The 16,150-nt window shown below is 56.6% G+C and overlaps 1 protein-coding gene across 4 annotated transcripts in view; it reads left to right on the top strand.

The window, feature by feature from the left end:
- Gse1 (Gse1 coiled-coil protein) overlaps positions 1 to 16,150 on the top strand; it is a 337,518-nt gene that overhangs the window by 317,882 nt on the left and 3,486 nt on the right. For 3 of the 4 annotated variants that reach the window (XM_059263915.1, XM_059263913.1, XM_059263916.1), the window contains 12 exons: positions 1,205 to 1,404; positions 4,776 to 4,948; positions 5,373 to 5,564; positions 6,237 to 6,428; positions 6,641 to 6,966; positions 7,621 to 7,945; positions 9,940 to 10,535; positions 11,489 to 11,601; positions 11,815 to 12,085; positions 13,405 to 13,518; positions 14,210 to 14,581; positions 15,580 to 15,864. In XM_059263915.1, the coding sequence (XP_059119898.1) occupies positions 1,205 to 1,404; positions 4,776 to 4,948; positions 5,373 to 5,564; positions 6,237 to 6,428; positions 6,641 to 6,966; positions 7,621 to 7,945; positions 9,940 to 10,535; positions 11,489 to 11,601; positions 11,815 to 12,085; positions 13,405 to 13,518; positions 14,210 to 14,581; positions 15,580 to 15,864 (3,159 nt within the window). The remainder of the gene's footprint in view (positions 1 to 1,204; positions 1,405 to 4,775; positions 4,949 to 5,372; positions 5,565 to 6,236; positions 6,429 to 6,640; positions 6,967 to 7,620; positions 7,946 to 9,939; positions 10,536 to 11,488; positions 11,602 to 11,814; positions 12,086 to 13,404; positions 13,519 to 14,209; positions 14,582 to 15,579; positions 15,865 to 16,150) is intronic. The other variant, XM_059263914.1, reaches the window with a different exon arrangement.

The following is a 16,150-nucleotide window of genomic DNA, read 5'->3' as shown; positions in this document are numbered from 1 at the left end:
TGCCAGGCCCTCCCCTGACTCATGAATGGTAGCTAGCTTGTTCCCAAGGTTCTCAGGGTCAGTCCCCAGGCCTGGCTGTACCAGCCCTGTGGCTTGCCTGCTCCAGATTCCAGACGCTGGCCTCCTAAGCCAGTGTGTCTCTCTAAGCCTTTTCCTGGGCTGTCACTGTGGCAGAGTTCGCCCTGCCCAGCTGTCGGGCAGGGACTAGAGAGTTCTTTTTTTTTTTTTTTTTTGGTTTTTCGAGACAGGGTTTCTCTGTGTAGCTTTGCGCCTTTCCTGGAACTCACTTGGTAGCCCAGGCTGGCTTCGAACTCACAGAGATCCACCTGGCTCTGCCTCCCGAGTGCTGGGATTAAAGGCGTGCGCCACCACCGCCCAGCTGACTAGAGAGTTCTTAGGGTATGAGCAGTGTGGGTTTGTTGCCCATTTTGAGAACTGTGGTTTCCTTCCTTAGGCTATGGCCCTCAGGTCTCATTGCCCATCTGGGTCAGGCCCTGACAGGTAGGCACGTGAATAAGAGGGCTGCTTGACTGGAACTATTTGGGGGGGGGGGGCTGCTCTGTACAGTTACACAAGCCGTTTCTGCAGGTGGCAGGATTGCCCTAGGGAAAGAGGACCATGTCAGCTGACATAGAGCAAGGCTCTGTCCCAACATCAGCATTGGCCATCTGACTGAGGTCATCCCAACTATTTTGCCCTTGTGGAACTGACACCCCAAGAACTAAGCTGCCCTCCTCCTAGCTGCCTCCTATCTTGTTGCTGTGGGGAGGGATGTTATTTCTTTCTGGGATGGGGATATTCTGGATATAGTAGTATTCACTCAGTATGGCGGATAGACTGAAGCACCATTGACATGATTCTAAAATAGTGAATTACAGTTCAGATTTTTAAATTTAAAAACGGTTGTCCACCTCCAGGCCTGAGAGGCAGTGTGACAGGCCGGCAAAGCTGCCCAGTACTTAAGCAGGCCAAGCTGCTGAGCACACCTGGCCTCTGTTTCCCACTCTCCATGGGTGCAGAGGGCCATACTGAGTGGCAGCTGTTAACTGGTTCCTGAGCCCATGTGGAATAGCTGTGGTTCCTTCCCTGCCTGGCCACCCTGGGGCCTCACTCCCAGTGAGAGTTCTGGAATTGCAGAAGTGTGGGTACAGTGGGCAGCGTGGCAGTGACATAGCTCCTGAGCTTCTGTGTTCTCTTTCCACAGGGTCTTCACTGAGCAGCGAATCGTCCCCCGTGTCCTCCCCAGCTACCAACCACAGCTCTCCAGCCAGCACGCCCAAGAGAGTGCCCATGGGTCCTATTATTGTCCCCCCTGGGGGTCACAGTGTTCCCAGCACTCCCCCTGTGGTCACTATTGCCCCCACCAAAACCGTCAATGGAGTCTGGAGAAGTGAGAGCCGCCAGGTGAGTGACCTAGTCCAGAGAGAGAGACATAATGAGGACAGAGGATGTCCCTGAAGGGAGCTGACTTCCCTGTCAGGAACTTGAGGTTGTGGGCAAGGTTGGCCCCTCACCCTGGTCCCCGGACTCTTCTGCAAGGTGGGCTTGATGTGCACCCAGTACTGGAAGATGCTGGGATTAAGGTCATCCTTCCTTAGGATGTGACAGAGTACCGCAGACACATTTCCTTGTTTAGGAGGCCAGAGCAGGAGGGGAGCGGAGGGGCTGGTGAGGCCTGCTCCTTTACATTGAGATGGTATCTCATTGTGTCCTCTGGTGGCCTTGACTGTAGTCACTTCTTTAGGGGTCTTCCTAGACAGATTTACCCAGAGGCACCAGGCTGAGATGGATGAGGGGCAGTCCATGACACCACAAAGTGCCTAAGGTGGTGTCTGAGCCTTGGGTCCCTGGGTGGAAGATAGCTCTCACTGCTTTGGGGGAGTAGGCATGGTAGCGTAGGCCAACTGATAGTCCCTGATCCCAGCAGGAGGGGTCTTGTGCATCTGCAGCCTCCCAGCTGGCCACATACTAAGCTAACTGGACCGGAGGAGCCAGTGCCTGGAGCTTCCCCTTCACTCTGCGGGGCCTCCCACCCGCCTGGCGCCCGGAGGGGCCTGGCTAATTAAGAACCGCTGTCAGCTGTGGCTTTCCCTGGATTCTCCAGCCCTGTTCCCAGAGGGATTGTACTGCTAGGAAGTACTAATTAAACCACAAAGACGGAGGGGGAGGGGAGGGGAGGGGAGCACCTCTCCCCAGCTGGGCTGAGGTGGGATAGGCAGGGTGTGACCTCCATCTGCCCCACTGGTCTGCTGGGTGTCTCTGGTCCCCAGAAGAGTGCTCCAAGCATCCAGCAGACTCCTGAAAGAAGCTTGGGGCCGGCCTTGGCACCTTCCTCCTGTGACTGGAGTAGCGCTTGACCCCGAGAAGCCTGTCAGAGTCTGTCCCTGGATCTCAGCTTGGCTCAGAGCAGCCTAGAACCACCCTATCCTGGTTTAAGAGAAGTCAAAGAAGTTGTGGCCATGATTTGTCCGTGGACTCCTCCCAGAGCTCAGCTTTGACGTGGGACAATGAGTCAGCTGATGTAAATCTCCATACACCCCTTCCATGGGCAGCCGGCCTGCCTGATGGCTAGCTGGCTCTGGGCTCACTCCTAGAGAAGCTTGCAGGAGGTCACTTCCTGTTTCTGCCTTGAGCTGGGAGCCTCCACTGATTGGAGCCCCTGGCCCAGGTCCGAGACACCTCATGTGTGCATGCATGTCCTCTGTCCCTGTGCCTCTGACTCGTGACTCCTCTGCCCGGAGCCTGTCACTCTCCTCCGCGGGTCCTTAGCGCCTCAGAAACATTTAGTAACCCAGAGAGGGGCCGTGATGGCTGCGCTCCAGCAGTTCACGCTGCAGTTAATGAGACCTGTGTGCCACCAGGGAGGGCGACAAGCGCGGTGGATGAGCAGATGATGCTCAGAGCTCAGCAGAGAGTTTAATCCTTTCCAGGAGGGCGGGGATGCGGCTCTCCCTGCAGTGTGGCCATGAGTCACTAGGAGCCTCTGGAGGCTGCATCCACTGTTGGAAGTCAAGGGGGTGGTGGCTCCGGGGCCCTTCTCAGGGGGTGACCAGGCAGTGGAAGCCGCATGAGGAGAGATGAAATGAAAAACGGTCTGTTTTGAAGCTTAACAGGCATGTCCCACTTGCCCAACTGTGGAGACCTTGCTCTAATCACTGGAGAGTGACAGTTCCCTCCTCCCCCAGCCGCTGCCTTTCATGGATGCAGCTGTGTCAAGCAGCTCTACAGATGCGTCTTGTCTGCCACAGCCACCGGCATGCGGTGCCTTGCGGCGGCCACCAAGCCTGGTCCTCCTCTCGTCACCCACGCAGCACCCTAGCTCCCGGCTGACCTATTTCCCTGGTGTCTGGCTCACGTTCAGCCAGGCCCTGGTCAGAGAGAGGACACAGTGCCCCCAGCAGCCCGATGGCCATCCCCCTAGTCTTCCTTGTTTGGCCTGGTGTGGGTGGGATGTGTGCCCCCCACCTTTATGATACTGTGTGAACGCCCCTCCTGAGAAGGGCAGGTCAGAGGTCATGAACCCGTGAAGACCCCACCGGGAACAGAGACAGCCTGCTGCTATACTCTGGGAAGGAAACAGATGTTGCTGCTCATTAAAAATTCAATCAGCAGCCTGTCTCCCTCAATTAATCGTGGCTGTCTGTCTGTGGGGAGCAGGAGGGCTTGTGTTAGGCTCTGTGAGAATGGAGTCGGAAGGTGCTGTGGTAACCTGCCCCCTCAGTTCACACACAGAGGCTTAGCTGGTTGTACAACAGTAACCCCTCCTCCCCTCATGGCTTTACCTGTGCTTCAGTGACCAACACCCTCACGTTGCTAGCTGACCTGGGGGTGCCACCAGACCTGGGGGTGCCACCACCGCCTCGGGTAACCAGACATTAGTCCAGGGAGGGCTGGCAGGCAGGCCTGTCTCCACGGACCATCAGCGTTCCTGTGCTGGGCTCCCATGTCCTGACAGTCACACAGGTTCAGCAAGTATCAGCCAGAGGGCCTGTGTCCCTCTGAGTACTACTGGCTGCTCGTGCTGGGAAGGGCCTGAGAACGGTGCCAGGTCTCTACAAGTTAGTGTCGTCAGAGTTCCTAGCTTCAGTGTCTCCTTGGCTCAGGGTGTCTCTCTCTTGCCATGTTCCCATTGGTGCCACTCTGCTTTACCACAAGGTTTCCTTCTTGGTCACAGGGAGGAGGGCTGCTCTGTCTGGTTTCTCCAGGACATACAGGACACCCGTGAGGCTGGATCTCCCCAGGCCCTGGGGTTACTGCCACCTCTCGCTTTGTGCCTGAAGCGCGCCTCCCCTGGGGTCCCACAGCCTAAATGTATGCAAGAGTGTCCCCAGTGTCCAGGACAGTCGCTAGCGTAGATAGCACCCTGGGAGAAGCTCTTCCTAAGTTGCAGGTCCCCAGGATGTGTGTGCGTGACCCCATGACCACCCCATGTGGGACTGGTAGTGGGAAGTAGGGTTCCCTATCCTGCAGATCCTCTCACATGCCCCAGTCTTGAGACTCAGCAGTCTGGGGCTTTAAGGTCTCCTTGGCATCGCTGAAGTCACTTTGGGGGCAGAGCCAGGCCCTAGGAGACCTTAGACCAGACCTACTCATGGGAGGCCACACTTCCCTTACCCCATGCCTTCTCCCTAAATAACTCTTTTGTGATTTTCTTCTTCTTTTTTATAAAGAAAACATTAGCGGAAAGGTGTTTCTAGAGTATGAGCCAAACAGAGGCCTTTCTGTGAACCCGGCTGGCTCCTAAGCCCTAACGCTGCTGCATCTTCTTCCCGCAGGACTCTGCCTCACGAGGCGGCAGCAGTGGTCGAGAGCGTCTGCTGGTGGAGCCGCCTCTAGCCCAGGAGAAGGCAGCAGGCCCGGCCATCCCCTCCCACCTGCTCAGCACCCCCTACCCCTTCGGCCTCTCCCCCAGCTCAGTCGTACAGGATTCCCGCTTCCAACCACTCAAGTAAGTGCCAGGCTAGGGAGGACGTGGCGTGGCTCCAGGCAGCCTTGGGGTTTGCACCAGCTGATGTAGAGTGTTGCTGTTAGCCTCTGTGGCTTGCTCTGCCCGGGTCCTTGGCCCCACCTGAGCTTGTGGTCCACTCCACGTTGAGACTTAGCACTTCCCACACCCACATTTAAACCCGTCCTCCGGGTCGGGGGACAGAGAGCTCCTCTAGCAGCCGTGTCCACTGGTAGGGACTTTGAGGGGCAGGCAGCTGCCCTTCTGTGTATTCTGGGCCCGTGCCAGGGCTGCACCTCCTTACTGAGAGACGGGGCCTGAGCCCGGTGAGAGGTGGGATGGCAGGGGCAGCCTTGAGCTACTGGGGCGTATGCCATGTTTCCGGGTCCAAAGTGGGTCCTCTGCTCACCCACCTTTTCTCCTGTAGCCTCCAGCGGCCTGTGCACCATGTGGTGCCCCCCAGCACAGTGACTGAGGACTACCTGAGGAGCTTCCGGCCCTACCATACCGCTGAGGACCTACGCATGTCCTCCCTGCCTCCACTTGGCCTGGACCCAGCTGCTGCCTACTATCACCCCAGCTACCTGGCCCCGCACCCGTTCCCCCACCCCGCCTTCAGGTGAGACGGCCCCCCCACACTGTCCACATGCTAATCTGTTCTCAGCAAGACAGGACCTCTCAGGTCGGGTGTTCCCAGGGCCTGAGACCAGACGCCCAAAGGAGACTTGGTCCGTCCCTATAGCTCTCCCCAGACCCCCTCTGAGTTTAGCCCAAGCTTATCTGCTGGCCCTCAGTTGAGTCACGGTGGATGAGCCCCCAGCCACCTGCTGTTGCTCCCCGGTTCCCGACTCTCAACATCAACCTCCCGGCAGCCAGTAGCCACTAACAGACAGTGTGACAAGAGACCCTGGTGAGAATCGGCCAGGCCCTCTTCCTGCAGAAGCTCCTAGCCAGACGGGCCTTTTGGCAAGGTGCATCACACCAGAGGCCTCTCCCTGCAGCCAGGCTGCCCTTCTTGCCCACTTACCCAGAATCTGGGAGGTCCTCGGTGCCGATGTGGTCGGTTCCTAGTAGCCTCTGACCATGGACGAGTCCTTTGCCTGCAGCCTCTGCTGTGCTGAGCCTGCTGAAGCAGTGGACTCACCTAGCAGAGAAGTACCTGTTCGCCTGCCCGAGTCTTAGCCTCTCTCCTGCAGTGCTGGGGATTCAGTGCGGAGCTTTGCGTCTGCTAGACAAGCTTATCGTTTGTGGCAGTGGCCTTGGCACACACCAGTCCCATCTTTCTCTACAGGATGGATGACTCCTATTGCCTGTCAGCCTTAAGGTCTCCGTTCTACCCCATCCCCACCCCCGGTTCCCTGCCTCCACTGCACCCATCCGCTATGCACCTGCATCTCTCGGGGGTCCGCTACCCACCTGAGCTCTCGCACTCGTCCCTGGCAGCGCTGCACTCGGAGCGGATGTCCAGCCTCAGCGCAGAGAGGTAAGCTGTGCTTTCAGGAAAGCAAGGGGACCACAGTAGAGCATGCTTCAGTCCCTCAGCGGGGCCTGAAGTGTATGTGTGTGGGGGGTGCCTCCATGCGTGGGTCAGGGGAGGAGGGTTTGCATATGGCTGGCCCCACTCGGAGCTGGGGCATGGACTCGCCCCTTCTGCACATCCTTCGGCATGCTGCCCTCTGCCTGTCCTGTCCCCAGGCTGCAGATGGACGAAGAGCTGCGGAGGGAGAGAGAGCGGGAGCGTGAACGGGAGCGAGAGGCCGACCGAGAGCGGGAAAAGGAGCGAGAGCGGGAGCGGGAGCAGCGGGAGAAGGAGCGGGAGAAGGAGCTGGAGCGAGAACGGGAGAAGGAGCGGGAGCGGGAGCTGGAGCGCCAGCGGGAGCAGCGGGCGAGGGAGAAGGAGCTGCTGGCTGCCAAGGCGCTGGAGCCCCCCTTCCTGCCTGTGGCTGAGCTGCATGGACTCCGGGGCCATGCCACTGAGGAGCGGCCCAAGCCCTCGGAGCAGCTGACCCCAACCCGAGCAGGTACCCGAGATGAGTTGTGTGGAGGGCAGTTGTGTGCCTGTCTGGCGCGTGAGGGGTGCTGTCTGTCCCATTGAAGCTGGCAAAATGCTGAGCACCCAACTGGGAAGAGGTGTGCCAAGGCACCCGGGGTAGATCCAGGAGCCCAAGAGCCCCTAAAAATGGAAGGAGTAACTGGCCAAAGCATTAGGGAAGGAAGTAATGTCAGCACTTTTGGAACCTTGGTTTGTCTTTGCCTTTTGCTATGCTGATGGTGGAGGCCAGATCTGACCTTTTTTCCATTTTGTTTTTATTATTATTATTATTTTGAGTCAAGGTTGTATGCTGTAGCTAGGCTATGTGTCCACGGCTAGCCTGGATCTCAGGTTTACCTCAGATTCACGGCAGTCATCCTGTGTCAGCCTCCCAAGTATAGGGAATACAGGCATGAGCCATCCCCGCCTTGTTTTGAATGTAACTTATTTCATGAAAATCTATGTAGTTGAGCTCTTATATGGTTGTTTTAACCACTGGCCCCCATGAGTCCTAAAAGTGTAAACCGTACGCTCTGAGCCAGCCACACGTCTCCTCTCTCTGAGGATGAGACATGTTTCCTGAAAGTTCTACCAGACCCCTTCAGCCATGGGCCTCCTGCAGTGACAGTCTTTCCTCCCACAGAGAAGCTGAAGGATGTGGGCTTGCAGGCACCCAAGCCCATGCAGCATCCGCTGCACCCAGTGCCTGCCCCACACCATACGGTGCCCAGCCTTATCTCCAGCCACGGCATCTTCTCTCTGCCGGGAAACAGTGCCGCCACAGCCTTGCTGATCCAGCGCACCAATGAGGAGGAGAAATGGCTGGCACGGCAGCGGCGGCTGCGGCAAGAGAAGGAAGACCGCCAGTCCCAGGTGTCCGAGTTCCGGCAGCAGGTGCTGGAGCAGCACTTGGACCTGGGCCGGCCCCCGGTGCCCACAGAGGTGGAGCACAGGCCTGAGAGCACCAGGTGGGTCCACACGTGAGGCAGGTGCTTCTGATTCAGAGCATAGGGGAAGAAAGGGGGGGAGAGAGTCTGTCTGTCTGTCTGTCTGTACTCTCCTGTCCCCTGCTGTTGGCCCATCCCGTGTCCTGCTTCATCTTTCTGAACCACTCCAGCCCTTAGCATCTTTGTTCTTGTCTGGGACACAGGTACCCTGCTGACATAAGTCCCCGCCCTTCTTAATCCTTGTCCTCCATGTTGAAAAAGGGTAGCAATTGCAAGTGTCCAAGATGCCCAGCCCTGGCCTCCACACCTTGCACACCTGTCTTAAATACAGCCATCCCTGCCACGGGGAGGTAGAAGGGGGGGCTCGTGTACCCTTAGCTAGGGCTTGTTGCTTGCTTGGCTCTGGCCTGTGGTGTGTTTGCTTGTCCCTTTACTTTTGAACCAGGAGGGCGCAATGCCGCGCTCTGCCTCTCGGGCTTGAGTCTGCAGGAGTGAGGGGCAGCCTTGGCAGCTGTGCTAACTGGTTTCCCCGCCAACCAGGGAGGACCCTAGGAGCCTCGCAGTGGCCCATTGGGCCCCTCCTCCAGACACCTTGCCCTTGGTCGTTGGGCAGCACGGGTCTAAACAGCCCGTGTCAACCTTAGAGAAGGGTTAAGCTTTGGAAAAGTACCTAAAACTGCTCTTTGTAAGTTGTCTCCTGTTAAGATGCGTCAAAGACGACTTTTTTAATTTTTAAAGATTTTTTTGACAATTTCATTCATGAGTGCTGCTTTCATTTTCCCATCTCTCTTCTCCCTCCCAACTCTTCTGTGCCACAAGTTCATGACCTCTTCTGTAATTTTTATTATTACAGTGTACATATAGCATATATATACACACCCATTTTGGTGTTTTGTTGTTGTTGTTTTGTTTTTTGTTTTTGTTTTTGTTTTTTTTCCAAGAAAGGCCTTCTCTGTGTACTTTTGGTGCCTGTCCTGGAACTCACTCTGTAGACCAGGCCGGCCTTGAACTCACAGAGATCTGCCTGGCTCTGCCTCCTGGGTGCTGGGGTTAAAGGTGTGCGCCACCGCCGCCTGGCATGCACACCCATTTTGTGTTGCTCTTATGTACATGTGTTTAGCGCTGACCACTTGGGATTGGGTAACTTACCAGGTTGCTTGTCCCTGGATATTTCTTCCTCTCAAAGCAGCCATTGATCACCTGTAGCTCTCCTAATAGTGGTAGGGCCTTAGGAGAGCGCTCCCCCGGATTGGCATGTCAGCTAGTATTGTCGGTACTGCGAGTCTTGTTGAGGTGATAGCTTCCTTGTTGTGTCTAGATGGCACTGCCTACCAGAGGAGTCCTGGTGCTTTGACTCTTACGGTCTTCCACCCCTTTACAGTGTTCCCTGAGTCTTAGGTGTGGGAGTAGCATTGCAGACCACCAAGCAGGACTGGGTTCCCCAAAGTCACTTGTTCTCTGTATTTTGACCAGTTCTGTATCATAGTAGTAGCTTTCTGCAAAAAGAAGCTTGCAGATGCAGTTCCCATCTGGGCCTCAAGGGTGTCGTGGATGGCACAGTGAAGGGGTGAGGGTCCTGGGCAGACTGGGCAAGAGAGTGTATAGTTGGAGGAAGCCTTTCACACACCTGTTGAGGCAGGCTGCTTGTCTGTGGACTGCCAGGTCTTTTAGGCCAAGCTGCTGCACTTCTGACAGGGACCACAGGGGGGCAGCAGCACAGCCACCGTTCCTGTGGGAAGTCCTGGGCTAGATGAACACTCAAAGCCAGTGTCCCTGGCTCATCCTTAGCCTGCCCTCCCGCCCATGCTTGATAGATCCGGAGGAAGGGCTGTGATATCAGAGCCTCACCTCCAGGAAGAAATGGCTCTCCTGGGGATAGGAGGGATGAACTCTCCTCCTAGGAATTTACACTCACAGGCAGTCCGTTGTGAGGCCCGCAAGCCTCCCTGGGTGTGCTGTGGGAGGCTGGTAGGCGGGTCTGCTCCATCCCTGATGCCTCAGTGTGTTCTCTCCAGGCCAGGACCAAACCGTCATGACCAGAGCAGCCGAGAACCCCCACAGCACTTTGGTGGTCCACCGCCCCTCATCTCACCCAAGCCCCAGCACCATACTGTGCCCACAGCCCTCTGGAACCCAGTGTCTTTGATGGACAATACCCTGGAGACGCGGCGGCCTGAGAGTCACTCCCTGCACAGCCACTCGACGGCTTTTGAGCCGAGCCGTCCAGCTGCTGTGCCGCTGGTCAAAGTGGAGCGTGTCTACTGCACGGAGAAGACAGAGGAGCCCCGGAAGCGTGAGGCCACACCACTGGACAAATACCAGCCGCCACCACGGGAGGCAGGAAATCTGGAACCCCATGGACCTGGGCCTTTCCTTGCTGAACTTGAGAAATCAACACAGACCATCTTGGGCCAACAACGGCCCTCCCTTTCCCAGGCAGCCCCCTTCGGGGAGCTCAGCGGGCCTCTGAAGCCAGGCTCTTCCTTCTGCCACCCCTCACCGAGGGGCCCTGACCCAGCATACATCTATGATGAGTTTCTTCAGCAACGCCGGAAACTGGTCAGCAAGCTGGACCTGGAGGAGCGCAGGCGGCGTGAAGCTCAGGAGAAAGGTCTGGCCTCCTGAGTGGGTCCCAGCCTGTCTGGGAATGGGGGTTCATCAGGACGGGAGACCCCAGGGCCAGCTGCTCACCTTTCTCCCATTCAGGCCTCAGCGCAGTTTTTAAAATTGGTTGCAGGTAGCAGTTTCAGGACCCCTTGGCTGGTCTGCTGTGAGGCACTTTATCCCACAATGGCAAGTCACAGGCTGTGATAAGACAGTGCCGCGGATATACGTTTAAGTGATGGGTAGAGGCTAATCGGGTGTCTTTAAATATTAACAGTGTGACATTAACAGAGGGATAGCCCAGCAGGGCTTTACACATTGGCTGGCGACAGTTGCGGGCACGTGTAAAATCCACTAGGGAATGAGGGACAGCAGCTGGCACTGTTCCTCTCCCTCCCCCCCCCCCCCCCCAGTGGAAGCGATAGCTCCCGAGGTCCCCAGAAGGCAGGAGAGCCAGCAGGGGCTGTAGATACAGCACACCCCTGATGGGGACGACTGCCCCAGGCCAGTCTTGTCTCCTCTGGAATTGATTGGCCTGTCTGGTAGTGCACCTAGCTCCTTTTAGCTAGAGATGATATAGGCCATCTTCCTGAGTGCTGGTCATGCTCCTTTAGGGCCTGGCTGGGGCCTTCTGTCAGTCCACCGTGAAAAGGAATGGGGTCTCTGTAGTTTTTAGTTGCCTTCCCATGAGGCTCACACCAGGGGCAGCATGTTCACAAAGCCATAGACGTTGGGCTTCTGTCAGGAATGCTCCACTTTGGGCCTAGGGAACATCCGATTCTCTGTGAGTCTCAAGGAAGCTGGGCACTTGCCATCCCTAGCTCACTGCAGGTGTCCAGCAGACTGGAGGCAAGCAGGCCCTCTAAGCCCCGTGGTCTCACTCACATGCCCCCAGGAGCACATGCCCACGGAGCATCCTGGGTTCTGAGCCTGGCTCACTGCACCCATTTCTGCCATCAGGGTACTACTATGACCTCGACGACTCTTACGACGAGAGTGATGAGGAAGAAGTCAGGGCACACCTCCGCTGTGTGGCTGAGCAGCCACCCCTCAAACTGGATACATCCTCTGAGGTAAGTAGGCCCTCCTCAACTCTGCAGTGCTCTGGGCTGGCTGGGTTGTTGGTCCCCACTTTGGGTCCTACCTCTTGGCTTCCAAACCCCGCAGGCCATTGTTTCTATGGCCTAGCTCCAAGTCAAGACTGTGTAGACCACGGGGCCCCTGGGGCAGTAAAAGCATACCGCAGACAGTGCCTTTATACTTGTTTGTTTTCTTTCCCGATCTAGAAGCTAGAGTTTTTGCAACTTTTTGGCTTGACCACCCAACAGCAGAAGGAGGAGCTGGTAGCACAGAAGCGCCGGAAGCGGAGGCGGATGCTGAGAGAGAGAAGCCCATCGCCGCCTGCGATTCAGAGCAAGCGGCAGACACCTTCCCCCAGACTGGCTCTGTCCACCCGCTACAGCCCCGATGAGATGAACAACAGCCCTAACTTCGAGGAGAAGAGGAAGTTCCTGACCTTCTTCAACCTGACACACATCAGTGCAGAGAAGAGGAAAGGTATGGCCTTGCTCTGGCCTGCACACATAGGCCAGGGGGCTCCTGGGTAGCATGGGCTAATGAGTGGCCTCTGCTCTGGTAGGCCCATCCCATGGTGTTTCTGTCACACTCTGCACATGTCCTGTTTGGAGGTAAACACTGATATGTCTGTTTATACAGCCAGTGCCTGTCAAGTCCCGCCTCTGTCCTCTTGAACTTGATCAGGGGGCCTCTTTGAACAGGGCGCTTCCAGGGCTTTCCCTAGGATTAAGAGGTGCTGCCTCCTGTTGTAGAATGTTCAGGGTTTGCATGCCACAGGCCCTTCCCCTTGGGGACACCAGTGAGCTCTGCGGAGCACTGTTTTTGATGCTTGGAGGCCTGGAGAGTGAGCTATGTGGGTGGCCTGTAGATACCAAGCCCAGCCACCTCATAGTAAGTACACAGCTTGCCCAGAAAGACGCTTCCAGGTCAGTCTGGTATCCTAGGGCCATGTTGGAGAAGAGACTTGGAACTGGAATCCACAGCATAGAAGACATGGCGTGGTCACTCACAGCATGCTGAGGCTTCCTTGAGCAGCTCAACACCGTCTTAGGCTGAGGCGTTGGTGTACACAGCCGTGCTTCTGTATGCCTCAGGCCCCTTGAGGGCACTGGCCTCTTCCAGGAGAGTCCTGGGAAAACAGTGCCTCCAGGTCTTCAGTTGGTTTGACATGCTGCTTTATTGGAGGTGGCAGTTTCTTTTCCCGTTTTTAACAAGCGTGGTGGAGGTCTCACTTTCCCAGCAAGGGTTAGTGACGGGCTGGCTGCCAGCACAAGCCCTTGGACACATGCCTAGTTGTCTGCAAGCCCGACTTTTCACCTGGCTTCGTGTCTAAAGGACGCCGTCAGCACTGAAGCCTCTTAAGTTTCAGAGTTGGCAGGAAGAGCCACCTAAACGGGGATCCGTGGCAAGGAATGCTGGAGGGTCCGCTCTCCTTCGCGGGAAATGGCTGTGAGCCTGGGCAGGAAGCGTGCTCCCTCCTTGGTCTCTGGGGGTGCCCTTGTGTTGGGGCCACCCCCTAGTCTTCAGATCAGATTATCTGCTGAGAAGGAAGTCACCGTGGAAGCCCCCAGGCAGCTGCTGCTCGTGGCTGTAGATGTGGCTGCCTGGAGTGTGCGAGCCGTGCAGGGAAAATAAAGAGTCGGCTGCTGTCACCTGCTGCTTCCTGTCTGCACAGCCAGCCTGGTGCTTGCTTTTGATGCCTCTTGGTGTAAAGGGCTTGTACTTGCCGATCACGGTGGCCAGACCCCGCCTTTCCTCCCTCTCCGAAGTACCGCTAACCCGGACTGCTTTCCTCACAGACAAAGAGAGGCTTGTTGAAATGCTCCGTGCCATGAAGCAGAGGGCACTGTCCGCAGCAGTGGCAGACTCAGTGACAAATTCTGCGAGGGACAGTCCTGCCATCTCCCTGAGTGGTAAGGGAAGGACGTCCCGCCTTCCAGCGACCTGTAGCTCGGGCCACAGGGTTAGAGGTGGCACTCAAAGTCTCGTCTTCACGGTGAACTTGACCTACTGGAAGCTGGGTTTCTCTCCATCCTCCTAATGTGGTCCACCACCGTCCTGGTTGAGCAGGGCCTTAGGACACAATGCAAATTAGAAGGTGGGCATGAAGTTCATGGGAGGGCGCTGACTTCCATGGAGCTGCCCATCAGCATCGGGCGGGAGCTGTCATCCCCCAGAGGATGGGCCTGAAGCCCCCGGAGTGCTGTCCCCAGAGGAGGCTGCACTGCAGATCCTGCCTGGCTCTCCAGACTCTCCGGGACCTGCTCTCTCACTCTCCTGCTGCTCCCGGCTGAAGAAAGCTGAAGCCTTGGGGTCCCATCTCTTCAGCTGCTCTCCCTAAGTTGGATGAAGTTACTCACACCTTCTCAGCGCTTCCTGCTGCTCTCTCTCTCTCTACCTGTCTGTCCCTCGGGAACGAGGGAACTCTTCACAGCTGGACTTGCTGCTAACGTGCTCCTCTTCAGACTCTAGCCTCACGCGTAGTGTTAACATAGGGGTGCACACACCCGTCTGTCTGCAAATGTAAGCGCTAGAGATCAGCAGGGTCCTTGTGCCTGTTTGTCCACAGCTTATAACGTTTCCTTCATTTTCTGTCTCTCAAAGAATCAGCCACACAGCCAGCTCCTCTGGAGACCGATCAACCTGCCGGTGTCCCTGCCTCCTTGTCGGATGTCCCGAAGGCCGTGGAGACTGGGAGACTGGAACAGCTCCGGCCCCAGGAGCTCTTGAGAGTCCAGGAGCCAGCTCCTATCAGCGGTGAGAAGGCCAGGCTGAGTGAGGCCCCCGGGGGCAAGAAGAGCCTGAGCATGCTTCATTATCTCCGGGGCGCCGCGCCCAAGGACATTCCTGTGCCGTTGTCCCACAGCATCAACGGGAAGAGCAAGCCTTGGGAGCCCTTCATGGCTGAAGAGTTTGCACACCAGTTCCACGAGTCCGTCCTACAGTCTACACAGAAGGCTCTCCAGAAGCATAAAGGTAACAGGCCACATGTCCCCTGTCACCCATTAGTAGTGCTGGGTGACACAGGCCAAACACATAGTAATAATAGTACTTCTCAACCTTATGTCTGTGAAACACTTAGAGGTCATCACTGGGCATGGGGTGGGTGAGGGGAGCCTCGGTCTCTTTCAGACTTGTAGTAAGACCTAAGGTACCTGCTCAAGAACCACACCCCTTAGTTAGCACATGACAGTTCAGTAAAGCCAAAAGCAAATGTCCTCTGCATGTGCAGTCCACAGCAGGGGCCTTCCCAACACCCATGCAGACTCACTTGGAAATATCTCTCTGGTCCTTTGCCAAGGTACTGTGTGCCCACCGCCCAGGACCCAGTGGTTATAGGGACAGCAGTTTTCTGCCCCACTCCCCCAGGGGAAATGAGTGTTTGTAGACCCAGCAGGAATAATCCAGTCATCATGTCCAGTCCGTGTTTAAGGGCTTCACACTGAGCTATGAGGCTGAGCTCACAGACCGTGTCTGTCACTGAGCTGACCCTGCTGCTGGGGCCCAGGAAGCAAAGGCCAGGAGCTCAGGTGGCTGACTGGAGGCAGAGACAGCATCCGGAAGCTTGCTAGCCAGCCAGACTAAACAAAACTGAGAGCCATAGAGGAGGAAAACCTGGCCTCATGTCTCCTCGCCTAGGAGGAGAAGCCCCCAGGAGAGGCGTGTTAACTGGGGGTCTTTGTGAGTTTATTAGAAAGACGGTGCTTGGCTGGAAGCAGCAGATTGCTCCCTGCGCCTTAGGATGGAGGGGCTCTTTGGAGTAGCATCTAAGGGGCATATTACTGAAGAGTCTTCAAGTGAGGCCGCCAGCAGGGCTGAGCCACCTCTCGTTAGAGGGACAGTCCCTGGCCCTGCTCATGGAATACCTCCGCCCTCATGAAGGAGACCATGCTTACAGAGTTACAGACGTGCCCATGGGTGCCTTTCAGATCAGCCCCTGCCTGTGCCTCAAGGTCCTCATTTCCTCACCCCAGGGAGCTCAGCTGTGCTGTCTGCAGAGCAGAACCACAAGGTCGACACGGCAGTCCACTACAACATTCCTGAGCTGCAGTCCTCTAGCCGGGTCCCCTTGCCCCAGCACAATGGACAACAGGAGCCCCTAGCTGGGAGGAAGGGCCCCCCGATGCAGGAGGTGGACCAGGACTCTGAGGAGGACGACGACGACGAGGAGGACAGTGAAGAGGAAGCTGAGGAAGCCCCCAGGCGCCCGTGGCAAGGGATTGAGGCAATCTTTGAAGCTTACCAGGAACACATAGAAGGTAGGGGGGCTTGGGGGGAGGGGTAATCAGCAAGTCTGGGCCACACCGGATCCTTGCTAGTCGAGGGCTGCTTGAGTCATGGTGCTGAGACATTGATGTTCTTGCAGGGCAAGCCTACGGTATAGCTCATACCCTAGCCCTGAGGCCCTGCTCAAGGGGGGTGGCAGAATATTGCCTAGTTTGTATATGTAGCTGAGCTCTGGCCAGTCCCGATTACCATGCTTATGAGCCCACACTGAAGGAGCTTGGACTCTTTGCAGCTCACCTTACCTCGGAAGTTTCTAGA

Source organism: Peromyscus eremicus, chromosome 5 (assembly GCF_949786415.1).
Source record: "Peromyscus eremicus chromosome 5, PerEre_H2_v1, whole genome shotgun sequence".
In the NCBI taxonomy this organism is placed as follows: Eukaryota; Metazoa; Chordata; class Mammalia; order Rodentia; family Cricetidae; genus Peromyscus; species Peromyscus eremicus.
This window is presented reverse-complemented; position numbering and strand designations above follow the sequence as displayed.